Source organism: Brienomyrus brachyistius, chromosome 11 (assembly GCF_023856365.1).
Source record: "Brienomyrus brachyistius isolate T26 chromosome 11, BBRACH_0.4, whole genome shotgun sequence".
NCBI classification, from domain to species: domain Eukaryota; kingdom Metazoa; phylum Chordata; class Actinopteri; order Osteoglossiformes; family Mormyridae; genus Brienomyrus; species Brienomyrus brachyistius.
In genome coordinates, this window is record NC_064543.1 from 14,610,149 (window position 1) to 14,629,854 (window position 19,706).

The 19,706-nt window shown below is 38.0% G+C and overlaps 1 protein-coding gene across 3 annotated transcripts in view; it reads left to right on the forward strand.

Annotated features, from left to right (window-relative positions):
• Positions 1-17,588, forward strand: part of LOC125751574 (leucine zipper protein 2-like) — a 43,915-nt gene extending 26,327 nt beyond the window's left edge. For 2 of the 3 annotated variants that reach the window (XM_049030568.1, XM_049030569.1), the window contains exons 4-12: positions 939-1,020; positions 11,402-11,464; positions 12,598-12,660; positions 12,955-13,017; positions 15,142-15,216; positions 15,355-15,522; positions 16,430-16,525; positions 16,826-16,891; positions 17,398-17,588. In XM_049030568.1, the coding sequence (XP_048886525.1) occupies positions 939-1,020; positions 11,402-11,464; positions 12,598-12,660; positions 12,955-13,017; positions 15,142-15,216; positions 15,355-15,522; positions 16,430-16,525; positions 16,826-16,891; positions 17,398-17,427 (706 nt within the window). In that variant the 3' untranslated portion in view covers positions 17,428-17,588. The remainder of the gene's footprint in view (positions 1-938; positions 1,021-11,401; positions 11,465-12,597; positions 12,661-12,954; positions 13,018-15,141; positions 15,217-15,354; positions 15,523-16,429; positions 16,526-16,825; positions 16,892-17,397) is intronic. The other variant, XM_049030570.1, reaches the window with a different exon arrangement.
• The last annotated feature ends 2,118 nt before the right edge of the window (positions 17,589-19,706 follow it).

A 19,706-nucleotide genomic window follows, 5' to 3' on the forward strand; every position in this document is an offset into this window, starting at 1 on the left:
TATTAAAAAGGTACATTCGGTGAAATGACAAGCATTATTTGATCTGCATAGTGGTATAACACAAGGAACAAGATGCAAGAATCAGCATGCCAGACATGTAAGTACATAAAGGCAGAATACAGAGATGCTGAACAGCAGTTTATTTAATTAATCAAAAAAACAAACAAAAAACTTGCAATCGAAAAGCTATGGTTGTGACTCCTGTGAACAGCTCACTCATTGCTGATGTACTGCCTTCTGACTGGCTAACACATACAGTAAGAACTGCTGCTTCAACATGCCCTGTCACATGTCATTACAATTTACACTGACCCACATTAGCTAATAATGCGGCAGTTTTATACCAGCTTTATGTTCACTTATACTTTTTCATAACGCCCATATAATTCTTTAGCTTACTAGCATTGTAACAAGGCTACAAAATTCATATATCATAAACACATTTGTTCCAGATATGAACATTGTAAGTCACATTAAATTCTGTACTTTTCAGTGGGTTATTTTGTCCTTCTTATACTAAAGACAAAATACAACTACTCCATGTCAGACATTTTTGTGAAAAATGATTTGTTGATGATTTTCGTCAAAGTTTATGTTGATTTTGTTTTGTTCATATTTTGCTAAGCTTTATAGTAGCTATGTAGTAGAGAACTGAGCATTGTACTGTATAATGTTGATGATGATCCTGTTGCTTTTATTTTAATTACGTGAAACTTGTTCGCTGTTTTCTAATCCACTTGTCTCCTATATGTTTCAGATTTCTCCATTCAGCTTTTTAAATATATTCATTCGTTTTAAACAGCAGCGATAAGAAACGATTGTCTCGATTAGGAGTTTTCATTGTCGTAATCATAGACCGTTTAATGTACACAGTACATCCATCCAGCAGTTTTCTACACATGTGTAACTGAACTGTATGCATCTGGGTCTCCATGTAGAGATGAGATGAGGTCTGTCCAGCTGGCTTTGAAAAAGAAGCTGGATGAATTCACTGAGAATGATAAGAAGCAGCAAGCAACGGTATGTAAAATGTGCCTGATGTCAGTTTTGCTGTGTGTATGTTCCTCAGATGCAAATTGCTGATATTTTATGTAGTTATTCAACTACATCACATACCCCACATCTAAAGGCAAGTCACTGAAAAAATTTGCATAATAATAAGATCATTTCTCCGCATTTATATAAATTACATTTGTAATAATAAAAATAAATCAATAGGTACTGTAGAACAATTTTCTACTTTTTTATTGCCTTGCTTTGCCATTCTGTGTATGGTTGGATTATTATTATTTTATTAGCAGATGCTTTTATCCAAAGCAAAACACATTTTGAAGTGAGAGCAGCATCCGCCAGTCCCTGGAGCCATTGGGGTTAAGGGCCTTGCTCAAGGGCCTAAAGGTGACATCACTCTGCCGACCCTGGCGTCTGAATTGGCCACTTTCCAATTACAGGTGCAGCATCCTAACCTGCTGAGCCACACGATTTAATGGTATTAAAAGAATGTTGAAAGATGAAGGAAGTGAATCTGGAAGATGTAAATTAATATATTCATAGGGAGGGATGCAGTATTACAGAGACATCTGGCACTCACCACAAATTCTGTTATTAACATTAAAAAAATCCTGGCATAAGCATCACACAGCTACTTCTGGTCTTCAGTGGTCTTCAGTGCAGCTATATAACACAGTCCTATTAGTTCAGGCAGAGCCAACCAAAACACTAGCTGAGATTAGGGAAGCCTTCCAAGTGAAATTGATATTGTAATGTTGTTTACTGCCAAACAGTTTCCTACATACCCCTAAAATTGAATTATATGCATCAAGAAAGGAAAAAAAAACTTGCACTTGGAAGACAGACACAGGGCAGTATGACTGCAAAAATCAAAAAGCAGGCATCAACATAAAGCCATGGTGATTTAAAGGGTAAGTTTGAAAGACAAATTCTGAACCTCAACAGAAACCAGTTTAACCTCATTGCCATTTGCAGAGTAATTATTTCAGTTTTATTAACTGAAGTTTCTACTGGATTTTGACAAGAAATCAGAAAATCTCAGGCCAGTGCCACTGATCTCCATGTGTGCTCACTGTCACAAACCTGTCATGATTCTTTACAATAACAAATTAAAATAACATTACTGTGATGTGATAAAACATTTACAAATGTATTTTTATTAATCATTTCTGAGTTCAAATTTATTTTCCATTAACCTTTAATACAACAAAAATTAAAAGTATGCTGTAGAAGATGGCAAATATTTACCTGGCATTACCTGGGTCAGCCTCGGGTGTTTTCTCTGAGCCCCCCCCCCCCCCCCCAGCAACCGCTACCACCAAGGGCAGCAGAAAACAAATTTTGCCAATGTATTTATAAATAAAAAGCTTTCTGTAGCACAGGGCATTTGGTGCTTGAAATATTAAAAGTAGTGCAAATAACTGCAATATCAGGGAGTGCAATCAGAGGTTTTTCACCCCCCCATCTGATGGCCCCCTAGGCGGTCGCCTATGTCGACTTTAGGGCGGGCTAGCCCTGGGAAAACTGGTACATTACAGATGGTGAACGCCAAACGCAGACACACTGGAATTAATGATAAGTGATATAAAAAAAATTCCGAATCCTAAAACTGAATAATGTATGTTCAATTAAATGTTTTGTTTTGATGTTTTGCTTAAGTACTAACATTGCATGTGTTAATTATCTTGTCCTGTAAAAAGACAGTCAGCAGGTTTACTACTAACGTTTTTTGGGTAGCTGAAGCACACAAGCAGCGAGGACAGCAGGGGGGCCCAGCGGGTAGCGCCATCACCTCATAGCTCTTCCTGTGCAGTTTTCATTTTGTTTTCAGACGCTCTTTCACAGCAGGCCTTCGGAACGTGAAGGACGCGGAACCCGGCGGCTTGGTGGCAGCACCGTTACGATACTCCCCTTTACTGTTACGATACTCCCCTTTACTGTTACGATACTCCCCTTTACTGTTACGATACTCCCCTTTACTGTTTCGCAGTATTATTGTTATTACAGAGTGATCATTTCATGGGACTAATGCAATATGTGTTTTTGTCAGTGGTCTTCATCTGTAGTTTTTTTTTGTGGTTTATTTTATTGTTTTGCACTGACTAGTGAGCTGCTTTAGAAAAAAAAAACATCTGGCAAAATAATAAGAGCAAAATGTCACTGTGAAAGGATGCCATCATCTAGGAAGAATACCAATCTCCTTAATTTCCCCTCGGGGATTAATAAAGTTTATCTCTCTATATTTCTAAGCCCCAAGCAGCAGTTACACTATATATGACAAATAGCCTGGAGATCACTGAGCCTTGAACGTAAGCTGCACAACGACAGCCTGTGGCCGCCAACAAGCCTGGAGACCATCGGTCATCCATGAAAACTTGGTTAAATGTCACAGTAGTGTCTCATCGCCATGCTAATCACGCAGGTCGCATTTCCGCCACCAGAGGCTCTGGCGCATCTGCAAACAAAAGCAAGCCAGGCCTTTGTGAACAGCAAGGTTGCAAATGGTTACAAGGACATTTAGAGCTGCCGTTTTGTGTCCAAAACCCAGACCTGTTTCAGAAAGTTAAATGTCATCCAGCCCATTACATCTGGCACGTTGGCAGCATTTATGCTGGAAGCTCGATAATGTTTTATAGACACATGTAGCAGCTGACCAACGGAATAGTCATATTCGTCATTGTTATATAGTCATTGTTTAAGAAGTAAAAACAGGTTTTTGGCGTTGACTGCATCCCGGATAAAGAAGGACTTTATCTCAGAATATCAGATATCAAAATGAAGAGTCTAATAGTTGACCATTAATACACCTATAAGATACTAAAGTACTAAAAAAAAGGTCATTACCATCCTGGCCTGTTCGGTATAGTTCATATTTATACCTTATTCATGTATTTTATAACATCATGCATATATATGTGACCAGTCCCTATTTGTTTTCCTGCCTGATAATTTTACTGGGGCCTTTTTGAGGGATGTGAATGCATCGGTTATTGTATTTTTCACAATGAAAGTGTGATATACCTGCCTTGGCCATCCTTACCATGACAATTGGTGAGCTTGAAAATATATAGACTGAGTAAGACCCCCTCGATCTGACATTCCTTACTACATTGCTGGCAAGCTTGCAAGTAACCTGGAAGTTCTGCCTCCTCCGAAGCTATAGGTGGAATTAGGTATAGACTGGCAAAACCTGTAATAGTTTGGTTTCTAAGGGATAGAAACAGCAATGATAATGTAAGAACAAAACTGACACAAAAAAAGTTTAACTAATCCTTTGTATTTATGCAGGGGTGCTGTAAGGCGGTTAGGGCGATTCCAAGGCCTAGAAAATTTGGAAAATAACTGGATTGGTCTGGACTGGGGGGGTCCAATATGATGTCCCTACATGGGATCCAAAATCTCCAGTAATGCCCCTGTATATATGTGGACAATAGTCCTGGATTTTTTTCAACCCAAAAGTCCATGCTAGCTGAATGAAGGTAAATGTGACAGATTTCTGATTGACGTTTCAGTGCACTGAAATATCATCTTGTTGTATGATAGTAGCAGAATATACAAACGAGTTATTCATATTCTGCTCATGACAGCTAACAGAAAAACAATATGATGCCCAAGATTTGTTTTCATGTGCATATCCAGAGCTGACTAAGCTAACTGATACAGTTTGATCTCCGTTTGTCAGCATCTCTGATGCGGCCTTGAAAGATGTTTCATTTGAAGAGAGATGCTTTATATGCTGTGCTCTGGATGGGTACCTCCTCCAAAGTCATTGGAATTGATCATCATCAAGGTCGGCCCAACTCGGCACAAAATTGGCTAGGAAAGGCAGTGAATATAAAATAAATCTTGACAGGGTTGTGATTCTAATTGATTGGATCTGAACTTTGCTGTTTTTTGAGTTTTAGTTTTGTTTATTATGAGCATTATTGTATATTTAACATCACATACATCCTATATGTAATCCTATCAGGGGCTCTATAGTGGGGGGGGGGGGATTTGGACGATTCCAAGGCCCCCCAAGTAACAGGGGCCCTAAAAATTTTGGAAAATAACGGATTGGTTCTGGACTGGGGGGCCCAATTTGATATACTTTCATGGGGCCCAAAATCTTTGAATCCTATGCATAGGATTATATACCACAGCAAGACAATAACATAGACAGAGACTTTATACAGAGCTATAATATCTAAAGTATGGACAGGTAAAGAGTTAAAGATTTTTAAAAAGCAAAAACTGTACTTTAAAAACTATTACAACAACATAGTAAGTTAGCTTTGGTGCAGTATACTGATGGAAATTATAAAGCTTCTTTGTTTGAAGGTCTTATAGCCAATTTGTGTGAGTTGAGAGAGTCATGTAGTCGGCTAATGGGATCTCAGAGCTGTCAATTAAACTCATGAGCTGTAGCTGAGTCTTTGTGTGGCGTGTATCAATGATGCAAAAACACTTTCATTGTATATTCTCCGGATCATTTATTGGTTTTCTGGATAACCCCGCCCATGCAGGAGCATAAACTCAGAGCAGAACATCAGAGGGAAGACCTGCAGGCTTGGCCATATAGAGATCCTCAGATTCTACAGATCTATGTAGATTCTAAGAGAATCTACAGTAACTAATATGCTCATCCCAAGAGAGGCCAGAAGAAACCTGCATTCCAAAAAATTTGACAAAAGCAGAGGTGTAGTAGTGGGTATATATATACAGTAGGTATATAGCATTTACCCACCTATGAGAAAATGGATTTACCATATACCCATCTAAAAATGTATATCAGTCAGAGGAGAAGTGCATATACAGTACATAATTATACGGTGTAACAGTATACCCATCTAAAAGACACCACTGGACAAGAGTAACATGTTCTAATTGTGTACTATTAGTGGTGGTGCATAAAACTGTGGATATTATTTTTGATGCTGATGATCATGTTCTTATTTTCATTCACCTTGTTTTACAAGCTTATCTTACAAATCCAGTTCACCTTTTGCCCTCGGCGTTTCAGGTTTCACTGCACCGTGAATCCTGAAACATAATCTGTCAAGATCAGATTGTCAGTTTATTTCATAAGACAGAAAGAAACTTATTTTGCATCCTTTTAATTTAAACAAAGGACAGACAACAAGAGTAATACAGTAATACACTCCCCGTTGCATATGTGCTAGTGTTGTCAGTAGCCATGCCACATGCATTTTGGACTAGGAAGTCCACCTGACGCTAAGCAGGTTTGGGCCAGCCCAGTACTTGGATCATGTATAGGTTGGACTAGACCAACCTGGAAAGTGGGTTGCTGCTGGAAGAGGTGTTGGTGTGTGCAAGAAGGGAGCCCTTGTTTTGTGGATCCCAATGCTTCAGTGCCATGACAGGGACACTGTGCTGTGAAAATGATGCTGTCCTTTTGGATGAGATGTAAAACTGAGGTCTTGACTCTCTGGGGTCATAAAAGATCCCTGGGCATCCTTCAAAAGAGTAGGTGTGATACCCCAATGTCCGACCTAAAATCGCCCACTGTGCCTATTTCAGATCTGGCCTCGTAATCATCCTCTATATCAAATTGATGAATTATCTCATGCCACCATCTTAGCTACTACTGTATGTGGTGAGCGTACTGGTGCAGAATTATTACTGTCACGTCATTCAGGCGGATTCTACACAGTGGTGGTGGTTGAAACGCCTCCCCATTACGTCTGTAAAGTGCTTTGGGTGTCTTGAAAAGTGCTATATAAAATGTAACATTCATGCATTCATTCAGTACTTCCTGTGGGCTTGACCTACAGGAGCCCCAATTCATCATTTGAACCTTGCCACTGGAGAAGGTCAACGAGAGCTTGCATGAGATGCCAAATCAAGAAATTGTTGTCATTGATCGATGGTGTTCCAAAATAAGTTCAAACAACTTTGTGTTTTGGATGCTGTTGATTGCGTTGCGCTAACTCTGAAGAACAAAATTCGCAGGATCTATTGTGCCCAGGATTTGGAACTGTCTCTCTTCAAATTCCTTGAAACTGCATATACAAATTACCTCTAATTTGCAACTGCATTTTACTTACTTACGAAGTTTGCATCTCTGCACTATTTATTATCTCTGCACTACCTATTTACTGCCTGTTTGTACCATGCACACCCTGTTACTGTAATGTTAAGAATGGGTGCCATTAAATCTGAGGGGGACGTGTCCCCTTCACATTTCATAATTATTCATTTGGACCCCCCCCCCCCCCCACATTTGACATATAATATTAGTGTTATGCCAGTGTGTCCCCCCACATTCAAAATTCTTCTGACGCCCCTGATGTTAAGTGTACTATACGTTGCACCGGGGACATGGAGGAACGTTGTTTCTCTTTGCACATGTATGAAGCTGCTGATGACAGCAAAGTAACCTTGAAGCTTTAGCTCTCATTCAAAGTCTCCATCAACAGTGTTTTACAAAGAGATCTGTGTATAATCCAATGGGAAGGATGCTCTGGAAGCCGATGAAAGACGTCCTCTATTAAGGGAAATGGCCAGAATGCAGACAGACGTGACAGTTGTATCTCTAAATTGTCCATTAAGTATGATTGTGTATGAGTGAGGGCACGTATGTGCCTTGTGGGAGAGGCGTGTGCACTATGCTGTCTAGGATAGGCTCAGTGAATTTGTCCAGGATAAGTGATTAGAAGAAGGATGTTCCATAAGCTTAAAGGAGACAGAACTTGTACTGTACTCTACTTGTGTCTGTGAGCTTCGAAACCTCTAGGCTGCTTTAAAAGGTTACAAGTCTTTTCTTTAGATTGTTACAATTTATCATCAATGGGATGCAAGAGCATCTCTTTCTAATCTCAAAATAATCAAAGTAAGCATACAAAACGATGGCATATACATGAATCAAAGTGAGTAACATGCCACATATTATAAAACAAAACAGCATTAACTTTGTATACAATTACAAAGGAGTCATATGTAAGCTACAACATTTTGGCACAATATCACATATTTTTTGCAACTAAGCATATAGCTAACTTAGTAACCAGGAGTCAGCAAGAAGGCTCCCTTCACTCAAGAAAAGTTGAAATGTAAAAATTTGATACAAGTAACTCAGTAACTCAGTTACTACTCAAGTATGAATCACAAACAAATACAGTAATCGCATGAAATACATGAACTATTAAACGAACATGGGATGAGTATGTAACTAATACTTAGTTTCTGGTAAATTAATACATTAAGAGTATACTAATACATTATTTGTGATCCCTCAAGTGTTGCAAATTTTTAAACCATTCAAACATACCAAGAAGTACAAAATTTGGTTCTTAAATAATAATAATAAAATTGAATGCCAAACAGACTTGGCCAATGCTAACAATCTTATAAGCATTCAATAACTCATGCGATCTTATTCAGCAACACTGGCAGCCATCTTGGTGATCCCCAGTCCCTGTATCAGAGGAAGTCTTGTGGCTTTGCCGCACACAGAGATGACTAGTCGTGTCGCTCCGGTGAACGGGTCAGACCAGAGAATCTATATCTCGTCCCTAGGTCCAGTTCAATGGCTGCCTTGGTGAAGAAGTCGATGCTAACTATCAGTGGGAAGGTTAGCTCGTCGTCTTTCCTGATGTGAGTATCTATATGCCTTGTCATTTCATTAACATCAGAAGTATCTTTTAGCAGAACAGGTCATTTTAGATGACATAGCTTTGTGCGACTTGGCATTCTGTCTGTATGCAGGATAGACTCACCAAGATCACCTTTACGGGAAGTACAAGGATTTCCCCCTGGAAGTACTGGATCCCTTTTTTATCTGCTTATGATTTACATCAGCAGGATTTGGTGTTCTTCTGCAGAGTCCCCAGTGCTGTTTGTTTCCTTAGCACCCCTATCCTAACCCTAACCCTATTCTAAGCCTAACCCCAACCCTGCTCAAATGCACTTCTTAAGACACTAGTGAGTTTTCTTTAATTGAAAAAGACTTTTATTTTGAAATGTGGAGCAAGCGCGCACAGAACTTACAGTACTTTTGAGTTTGCCGGTTCCGGTTTAGGTCATAGTGGTGTGAATTGCGCTGTATGGTCGTCCTGTTTTAGTTTGATAACCCAGAAAGTTTGAAGAAGGATTACACTAGCTATAGCCACTAAATATTTAGTAAACAAATCTCTCTGATTTTTATCTTCCATTTGAAATAGAAAACATTTTGGTTCTATTGTAAATCTGTAAGATGATAGATCTGCAACTTGCACAATGAACTGTACTCTTTCCTCCATATTTTATAAGTAACTAGCAGTTCAGATCACAGAATTTTAGGCTATATGGAAACTTGATCAGAGCCTCTCTTGTTCTGCACATGAGGTAGCATTTACAACATTGTCCAAAATGAAACTGGGGAATTTCAGTCATCATGTTCAATCAAAACATCACTTGCTTCAAAAGCAACACTGAACTCATTTGCTTTGCAGTCCTGTGTTTTTCTGAGGTGATATATATATATATATATATATATATATATATATATATATATGTGTGTGTGTGTGTGTGTGTGTGTGTGTGTGTGTTAATGACTATGAATTAGTTCTTTTTAAAATGTATTTAACCCACTATAGAAAACTGAGCATTCATGTAAGGATTAGTTATTTGTTTTCATTCATTTCTTTAAATATTCTTAATAGGTCATATTTTGTACCGTTATTGTTCTATGGAAAAACATGTTGCTAATTGTAAATTAGTACTAAATTCCTTTTCAGGAGAGGTATGCTTATGGTCTATCACCTTAGCCTTATGTCTTTTCATTTCCTAGTAATTTCACACGATGCCCCTGTTCTGTTAGTTAGTACCCTAGAAAACCATCTGTGAAGTTTTAAATGTTGTCAAAATTACATTATCATTCAGTAATATATGTTGATTCAAATCTGGATAATTTTTTCTTATGATATTCCAATTGTTCTTTTAAACAATACTGTGCTGAATATTTTGAATAAATTGAAAACTGAGGTAAAAATACTTTCACTGCTAAGCTATCAATAATATAATTAGCAAATATATCCAAGCTATTTAACAATGTTAATAAAACATTTATTATTATATTATAGTGAAATGTAAAATAATCACAATTTTCCTATATCCTTTGGTTTTTCAGCCTTCTTATCTAGATGAGGGTCATGGCATCCACATAATTACGGTGTGACGTTCCCAAAGGATTCATTCGCAGGGAACGAGACACCTACAGGAACTACACACTCACGTTCACTCCCCTGCAAAGATTACTTCTTCTCATTCTTCTGCTTGTCCTCTGAGATATGAAGCGAATGCTATGCTGCTTCCCTCCAGTGAGAGCCAGTGAGGCGTGTAAGGGCATGCTGCAAGAGAGCATCTGATTGGCTGGAAACTAAACCTGGGACTGAACATATATGTGACCCATCACCACGAAATGAGTCTTATGGGTGCAGTTCTACCAGTGCGACTTAAGACTCATTTCATGGTGACGGGTCACATATGCCTGCAGTGAACGAATGACCAAGTTGGAGAACGAGACACTCAGGCTACTGAATGAGAGAGCCATACTGTACCTCGGTTGTGACTGAAATACACCATCTACTGGTGTAGCATATGGCCTACATATGCAGTGATTTACCATGATTTACCGTGTGCCACAATTTGATGTTAGAGATGCAACATTTTCATGATTCAAAATAATTTTAACCAAGGTTTGTTAGCGTTTGGACTTTGAAATGAGCTGCTAAGTTTGTGTTTTTAACAAACACAAGTAGCTGAGGTACAATGTAGAGAGTAAAAACAAATATTATTTTTCTCACATGACTTACTGGTGGTATTTAGCTTACTTCTTAGCACTATGTAGCCTAAATAAAAGGCTATTTTTGACAAGTCACAACAGTTTCAGATCTATTTTATGTCAACAAGAAGTGCCACTGAACAAGTTGGTGAATGAAACAGAACAAATGTTTTAGGTAAACTGAATTAAATGAATTGTGTCCCAAAAAATGTGTTATTTCACCCCTCACTACTACATGATGCTACATGGTATCAGTATGGTAGTCAGTATGGTATCAGTATGGTAGTCAGTATGGTAGTCAGTATGGTGGTTGCTGTATATCTGTAAGATTTAAAAATGCAAATACTGACTTGTGTGAGTTTCTTTCTATGCATAACTTTTTAACATTCACTTTTCCTATAGCTCTTCATATCCTGGAGTGAGATCTCTCCTCCTGTTTGTGTCTCTCAGATTGCACAAGCCTTTTCGGTGCCTTGGTGCTGAATTATTTCACTTGACTGTCTTTTCGTTCAGGTTACGCTGGACATGTAGCGGTCCCTGGCTATGACTATTTATTGGGGATTTGAACAAATCAAGTGGGACGTTTGTAGGACTGTCCCATAATCCCTCTTCTGTATTCACTCACAGATCAGTTTCCTCAAGATGGAGACGGAGAAAAAGAATAAACTCATCAAGGTTTTGCAGCAGGAGGTGAGTCCTTTGCATGGTGAATTTGGTAGGCTGTCATTGAGCTTAGCATCTTAGTAAAATTTAGTTCAATATACAATACATTTAGTTTTTATATAGCGCCTTTCACAGCAATGTTGTCCCAAAGCACTTTACAGGGTTGTGTTGTGATACATAAAACATAATTAGAGAGAGATACAGAAGGGGGAAAAGGAAGGAAAGGAATTGCATAAAGAAAGGCAGAAGACAACGGAGGAGAGGAACTAAAAACTCCAAAGGATGGAGAAAAAAAACCTCTGGAGGTCCAAGGTCATCTAGTTGCCCCCCTGGGCAACTACTGAAGTTGGTGTGGCGCATTGTGTGATAATTTCTATTAATTTATAGTTAAAAAGTCACAACAGAGGCTGGTAAAATCAGCGCCAGAATTAAATATGCCAAAAAACATTATTTACATATATATCTCCAATGTAAAAATGAACACAACGGATGTCTAATTTACATAATGCAGATAATGTGTTTTTTTTATTGTTTTAAAAGTTGCACTGAATTTATAGTGAGTTCTGTTTGTGATGAGGATGACATGTTAAAACCAGTCTAGTCAGAATCATGATTGACTTGAAGGAAAAATAAGAAATGCAACAGACATCAATATTTGTGCTTTTAATTTCTTCAGTGAAGTGTGATGTCTGGCATTGGGGACTAGAAGCTTTTAGCAGAAGATGAATTGATCCAATATTACAGGACAGCCGAGTACAAAATGTATGAGTACAAAAGCTTTACTTTGCACAAGTTCCGGTGGTTGGTCGTCTCTTCGGAAACACACAATCCATCATTACCTTCAGTGGTAAATGTGGATGAAATTGTCAAGGTCAGGTAGAGACATTGAAAAATTAGAGTAAACTCTTAATTAGATTTCCCTAAATGATTTTTTTGCTGTCAGCTTCAACAAATTCATTGTGAAACTTTTGCATTAATAGAGCTTCCAAGTTTTTGTTGCTTTCCCATTGACAAAGAGGTTATTTTTAAATTAAGATGCTTTGCTTTTTGCACTGGAGCACATTGACCTACAACCAAAATAGTGCAGCTGAAAATTAATGACCACAATGGTCATCTCAGCCTGGTGCCAACGCATAATTTACATCCCATTTTTTCCCCAGAATAAGAGTTTGAAGAACAAGCTTCTCTCTGGCAGCAAACTGTGTGGCATCTATGCGAATGAGGTAGGACCATGTGGAATAGTGCAGGGCGGCTCCAGGAGTTATTATAAAACATGAATCGTAATGAATAGGCTCAGAGCTGGTCTCCATCGCATCTGTACAGTTTATCCTTTTCTTATGAAGGGATTGTGTCCACCAACAGAAATGGGAATGTTACAACCAGTTATTTCTTCTGTTCTTCCCTTATTTAGATCCTCATTGCCTTAAATTCTTGCGTGGAGTAGAAATCATGTTTGCAGTGAACCAAATAATCCATACTGAATTTAATCAACACACATACTTTCTGTCTTGTGACAGTCCAGAAAAATCCAGGCACAACTGAAGGAGCTGCGATACAGGAAAAAGGATTTGATTTTCAAGGTACCAGTACAACCACACTTATTTTTTATCAAAGGATTCCTCCACAGGGGCGGCATGGTGGTGCAGTGATTAGCACTGTTGCCTCACACCTCTGGGACCCGGGTTTGAGTCTCCGCCTCCCTGGGTGTGTGGAGTTTGCATGTTCTCCCCATGTCATCATGGGGTTTCCTCCGGGTACTCTGGTTTCCCCCCATGGTCCAAAAACATGCTAATTGGAGTTACTCAATTGCCCATAGGTGTGCATGTATGAGTGAACAGTGTGTGAATGTGCCCTGCGATGGGCTCGCCCCCCCATCCTGGGCTGTTCCCTGCGTCATGCCCATAGCTTCCAGGATAGGCTCCAGACCCCCCGCGACCCAGAAGGATAAGCGGTTTGGAAAATGGATGGATGGATGGATGGATTTTTCAGTAACACTTTACTTGGGGGGGACAGAAATAATTAACTTGGATCAATGGATCCATAATTAACTATATGAATGTAGTTCCCAATTAAACAAAAGAAAGAGAATGGAGGAATGCTCTCTTTGTGTCGACAGGAATAGTGGAGCACAGAGTGTAACAGCACAATGAAATTATTTTAATCCTAAGCCCCTTTACTTGTCTGATGGGTGCAGTGAAGACATACTTTTCAGTGGCTTTTGTGGATTCTGAGAGCAGTAGGATAGAAGCCATGCTGACCTTTAAAGCAGGGGTGGGGAACCATGCAGAGCCACTGTGGGTGCGGGTTTTTGGGATGGCCTCTCAATCAGCCAATAACAGTGGGTCCCCAGGACTGGAGTAGAGAACTGCCTGCTTTATTACTGACTGAATGAGAGGTCATCTCATAAACCCGCATCGACTCTCCATGTATCAGGATCCCCTCCTTGCTTTAAAGCATGTCTTTCTGCAAACAAACCACATCATTCTAGGACATTCTGGCATTATTGAGCTTTTGATAATTCTGCCTAAACTAATAACCAGCTCAGACCTCAATATGAGCCTCACCTTGGCTATTTTTAGGTTTCTTCATTTCCCTTCCTGTAAAGACAAGTGTCAATTTCAGAAAGATATTTAATTATGGCAGTTTGCCTTTGGGGGGTGGGGGGAGGTGTCTCTCAGCAGAGACTTAAAACCAGTACGTTAACTTAAGAAAAATGTAATGAATTCTTTTAAGCACTGCTCTCCTTTTTATTTCTTTCAAATTAATGTTGTGAAATGAAATATGTAATTATTTTAAATGCCAAAACTTCTCCTGCCAGTAAAAAAGTTTTAATTAAAAAGAATCAGCTCAAGGTCAAGTGCAATGTCTCAGTTGTAATGAAATAACTGTCCAAAACTTAAAAAAAAAAATTCAAAATTAAAAAATAAATTAATCTTATTTCATGGGTATAATCGGTGATTTTATGCCTATTTGTCTTTCGTCTTTTCAATGTTCTGTATCCAATATACAATATGACATTTTGAACATGAAAACTTTTAACAAGGAAACTGAATAATGAAATAATACACAAATTCCATAATAACTTGAGTAATGCACATTTCGCATGTGTGCATGTGTGTGTGTGTGTCTGCCTTACGCCATACTCTGCCTGGGCTTGGCTACAGACCAGATAAGGATATAGGAGATGGGTGGCTGGTTACCCTGGTTTGCTAAGTTCAGTAATCACTTGTGCAACTTCCTGCAGCAAATAATTATTCATGACAATTCCTTTCATTTCCAGAGAATTAAAGAAACCAAATTTATTTATTCGAATAAGAAAAATCTTGCATAATAGGGCTTTTCATTGTAGAAGTGTATAGAGTTAGTTGGTAGCAGTTGTGGGTAGTTCTGGTCCAAAGAGTAAAAGTCCAGACCAAGATTCTTTTTCAACCAACCAGTTGAGCATGACTCTGTGACATACTCTGTGACTGTGACTCTTTACACTTAACTGGTTGGTTGAAACACAACCCTAGTCTGGATTTTTACTCTTTGGACCTTAACTTCCCAGCTGTGGTTGGTTGATGGACACCTCTAGACTGCTTTTATTTTCATATAAGATGGCTCTGCAGTGTAGTGAATGGCATCTAAGGGAAATCGAATGAAGGGGTTTCTCATGTTGCATGAGCCTCCAACTACAGGGCTCACCAAATATATCTTATTGCCAGGGGCAGCAGCTAGCTGACCTGGAGTTCAGACTGGTGAAGGCCAAGAAAGAACTGGACAGGGCTGCATTGGACAAGGTAAAATAAGTCATAAGCCTATGCAAGCCTCCATAAGGCAGGTTAATGTTACAAAGTAGGTACACCAATTACAGCCTTATTTCACAGAGAACAGATACTGTAGGTTGATGTATGAGTTTTGGAACGTCTCTTTCACAGGAATCCCAGCTCAAGGCCCTGAAGGACATTGTGCATGTATGTTTTTCTTCTGTCCTATCCAACAAGCCCTCCAAGATCCACAACATTTCGGGAATATCTTTCGACGGATTTAAATTCTACACACTTGCTAACACATCTGCGGATACTATTCCTCAGCACCACGATAAGGTAAAAATACGACGTATTTGCTGAAAGAGTAAAAGATTGAAAGAAAACATTTATGAACAAGAGGCTGAAAACCTACAACAGACAACTGACACATCCCCTAAGGATATACAAAACTTTATAGCAGTGGCTACATCGAAATGAAAAACTGGGAACACTGTTGCTTCTGAGTCACACAATAAAATCTTTATTGAACCCTATTGGAAATCTTTATTTTAAGTCTTAAGAATTCTCTGTGAGGGAATATTTCTTGAAGGAAACAGTACTTACACGTACTTCTTAAAAATCTTGCACATAATTCTTTTTTAATTGGACAGTTTAATAACCATTAACCATTAATAGGCCGTTTACATGCATCCTTTTCCTAAGTTCACAAAAAGAAATAGTGTTGCTTTTATATGCTGTTAATACATAGACACCTTCAGTGAGTTCTATCTTATTTTTCAGCTCAGCACTAAAGTCACCGACTCTATTTGAGTTCTTAATAGTGTAATTAGAGCTGTAAAGCTAGAAAGCTTTCTGGTCTTGACCCTTTGGGCGTGTATCAAATATCCTTTGCACAGGAGGAAAAAAACACATAATGTTTGTTAAGATAAAATGAATTGTGTTCTGTAAAGCCAAGGAGGAACTATCCCTGTTAAAATTAGAAAAAAAATCATTGAAGCAGATTGATTCAAGCAGATTAACTAAATCATATTAGCACTTAAATTTCAGGAACCACAAACAGGAGGACGATAATGCAATGAATGAATTTTACCTATGTTAGTGTTATCCTTAAATGTACTATGCTGCGATGAGTTGAATTGCATTTTTAAGCAATGATGCTGTTCTTGGAATTGCTGATTATGCTGATTAAGGCAGATGGTTCTTTTTGTATTTAAAATATAAATGACCGAATCTGGCTTCACAGGACGTCCCTAAGATTGTACGCGTAGCCAAAAGTAAAGCCCTTTCGTATATGCAACCAACAAGGAAGGGATGGTTCACAGGCTGCCGAAAGGAAAAGGTAAGGTCAGAAAAACACTAAAGAATCCTCACATCGATGGGCAAGGATATATTTCTTATAAAAGTTTCCATCTAACCCTCCAACTTTAGCTGCTTTGCCTGATGCAGGTTGCATATGGGTCTGGGCTCTGTCCCAAGTAGCATAGGGAACAAGATTGGGTTAACCTTGGATGGGATGCCAGTGGGGGATATAACATATGCATTCATATTTTAAACACTATTGTTTAATATTATATATTTTGCTATATTAAATGTTATTGTTTGATAATATTAAGTTGATATCAGTGTCATTGTCTTATAGGTTAGCAGGAGTTGTCCTCAAACCAAGCCACTAACAGTAAATAATAAAGTACAATCTCCTGATCAGGTATCCTTAAAAATGTGATTTTTATTTAATTTTGTAGTTATTGAATTTTGTCTAGAGATTATTATTATTATTATTTCTTCCCATAATAGTTTTTTAGTTATTTGACAGTATGAATTACAAGACACATTATGTCATCTGTTTATATATGCAAGTAATGTTTCAGCTGATTTTCATGTATGTAACAGTTTTGCAATTTATGTGGACTGTTCTAGATAGTTTTGTATTAAACTTCATTTCTTTAGTTTCTTTCTGATTTATGTATTATTTGAAAAAAAAAACATTTTTTTATAATGGCATTATTATACTTTTCAAACTGTACTGTACTGTAATTCTGTACACTTACACTTCATTGTAATACAGAATTTAATCAGCTGTTTACTTAAGAAATTATTTTAAAAAATATACTAAATAATTTCCTTCGACTATATATTCTTAGAGTAGAATGTATATAAAGATATATACTTAAAATTATTGCTTGTGACCATATATTCTTAATATTGTCATAGAGCCCAACAGCAAGCTGGAAACTACACTGATAAGGGTTCTGAAGATTTCTAGGAAATACAGGGACCCACCGAAAAAAAAAGCTGGAAAAACACGACGAAGCAAATGGAATGAAAAGATGTAAATGATCCCAAAGGACTTTTCAATACTTTTGATGAAAATGCAGTTGTAATTTGGTATAAAAGCATGCACCCCACCCACCCGCCCCACCCCCGCCTTACCAACCACTGAAAAAAGTTGCAATTATACAAAAACACCTCCAATGTTCAGTTTCTGGCTTATACTGTATTTTTCATTTTCAAATTGTCACTTTTGTCATCTATGGTTTTTATAAAAGATATAAAAACATTTCATAAGCAGCATATTAGTCAGCTGTTTTCAGGATCAAATAATGAAAGAAGAATGAACTTTTAAGATGACTTATGGTCTTATTTGTAGTGCTGCTTTTATCACTGAGCTTCAAATAAATGCAGTTTTTGAGTCCCTGGAGTCTGTGATTTCTTTATTGCCGCAGTGAGTTTGAGGACTGAGGTTCAATGGAGTCTAAAGACCAGCTGCACATTAATACAGTGAATTGTTCCATATTTCTCAGGCAAAACAAAAATAAAACCCTGGTGTCATTTAAACTTGTTATTACCTGGCATGGCATCCCATCCAGAATGTTCCCTACTTCATGCACTGCTCTTCTTGAGCTCCACTCTCACCATGACCCTGTACCAAATGAACAGTGGGAAGATGGATGAATTATTGATCTTTGTTGCAATGCTTGTTGATTAAAGTCAGCTCACTTGATGTTTATTGGCTGCTGTTTGCCACCAATAAGAAAGGAGAAAGATCATTATTTAGCTCTTCATTTGGTGACCTAGACCAGGAGAGAGAGAGAGAGAGAGAGAGAGAGAGCCTGACTCAAAGCACACACTATCCAACTTAGACATCTGATTTCTCTTAAATTGAAACAATTTCCCACCACAACCTTTATTGCATGAACATTTGAAAATGGATGAATGGATTAATGGATGGGCAAATGGGTGAAATAATTACCCAACTAACATGAGCCACACCTTTATATAAGGTTAGCTACAAGTGATCCATTGACAGGTTAACAAGATTTTATTATTTGCTGATCAGTTGGTTGCTGATCTCTTTGGCTGATCATTGCGAAACTTAGTAACTTTTTTAAAAATGCTACAAATTAGGTCTATATGATAAGGTTGATCTCCCCCGGAGTTACAGTGAGCTTAACTTAAAATCCTCTTACTATCTGACCCTAGCAGCAGAGAGAACTCAGAGAGAAAAACAGAAGCAATTTTAAGTTTTGTGCAATGATAAACCACAGTAAAGGTACAGGATGAAACCAGAGGACATTCCCCTGCAGCTATCCAATCACATTCACATGGTTCACAATCTACACAGGCGAGCAACTCTGAGCTGGAGCAACTTGACTATTATTAATCGTCTATCTTCCATGCTGTTCATCTAGTACATGGTCATGGTGACCCTGGAGCCTATCCTAGGAAACAAGGGGAACAAGGCAGTTCCTTCTTAGCCCAGCTTTCTACCTTTCCAGATCAATAATTTAAAGCAAATGATAAAAATACAGTTAATTTATATGAGAATTTTATGTATAATGTCAGTTTTAGAGGACATTTTAAATGGAGCACAATACATCCCTATTACAGATGCGCACATCGATTAAAAATGATGGATTTACCCTTTGCTTAAGCTAAGGCATCCCCCTTTGCTATTAATATTACATAAATTGCACCCTTTTCTGTAACAAAAGAAAAAGGCTTGCTTTAATATTCACTATTTACAGTGACTTTCGGGAAAATATTTTGAGCAAATTCAGCTGGTCAGTCAAAACTGATACCACTTTATTTATGTTACCAAAGAAAGAGAGAAGATTTACTGAAAGAATGCAGACACTAATTACAGAAAGTAGCCAATGACATACCATGGCTGATCATTGGCTGCCAATTTGTTTGGCTGATCATTGGCTGCTACTCTGTTTGGCTGATCATTGGCTGCTACTCTATTTGGCTGACTTGTTGCAGGGCTTTCCAGTCAGTGGCAGTACTTCTGTGTAAGTATTGTACTTGTTGTCTTGCACTTTTTAACATTTGTTAGATTACCATATGTATGTTCTATGTGTATAAGGTCGGGTAATACTGTTCAATGAGATTATCTATGAATATTTCTGGTTTACTCATTCACTAAACCCCAATAAAATAATTCTCTGCTCACAGACTGAAACTCTTTTAGTTAATTTCCTGTGTCACAGAAGCACCTGTGGACTATCTCATTTATTAAT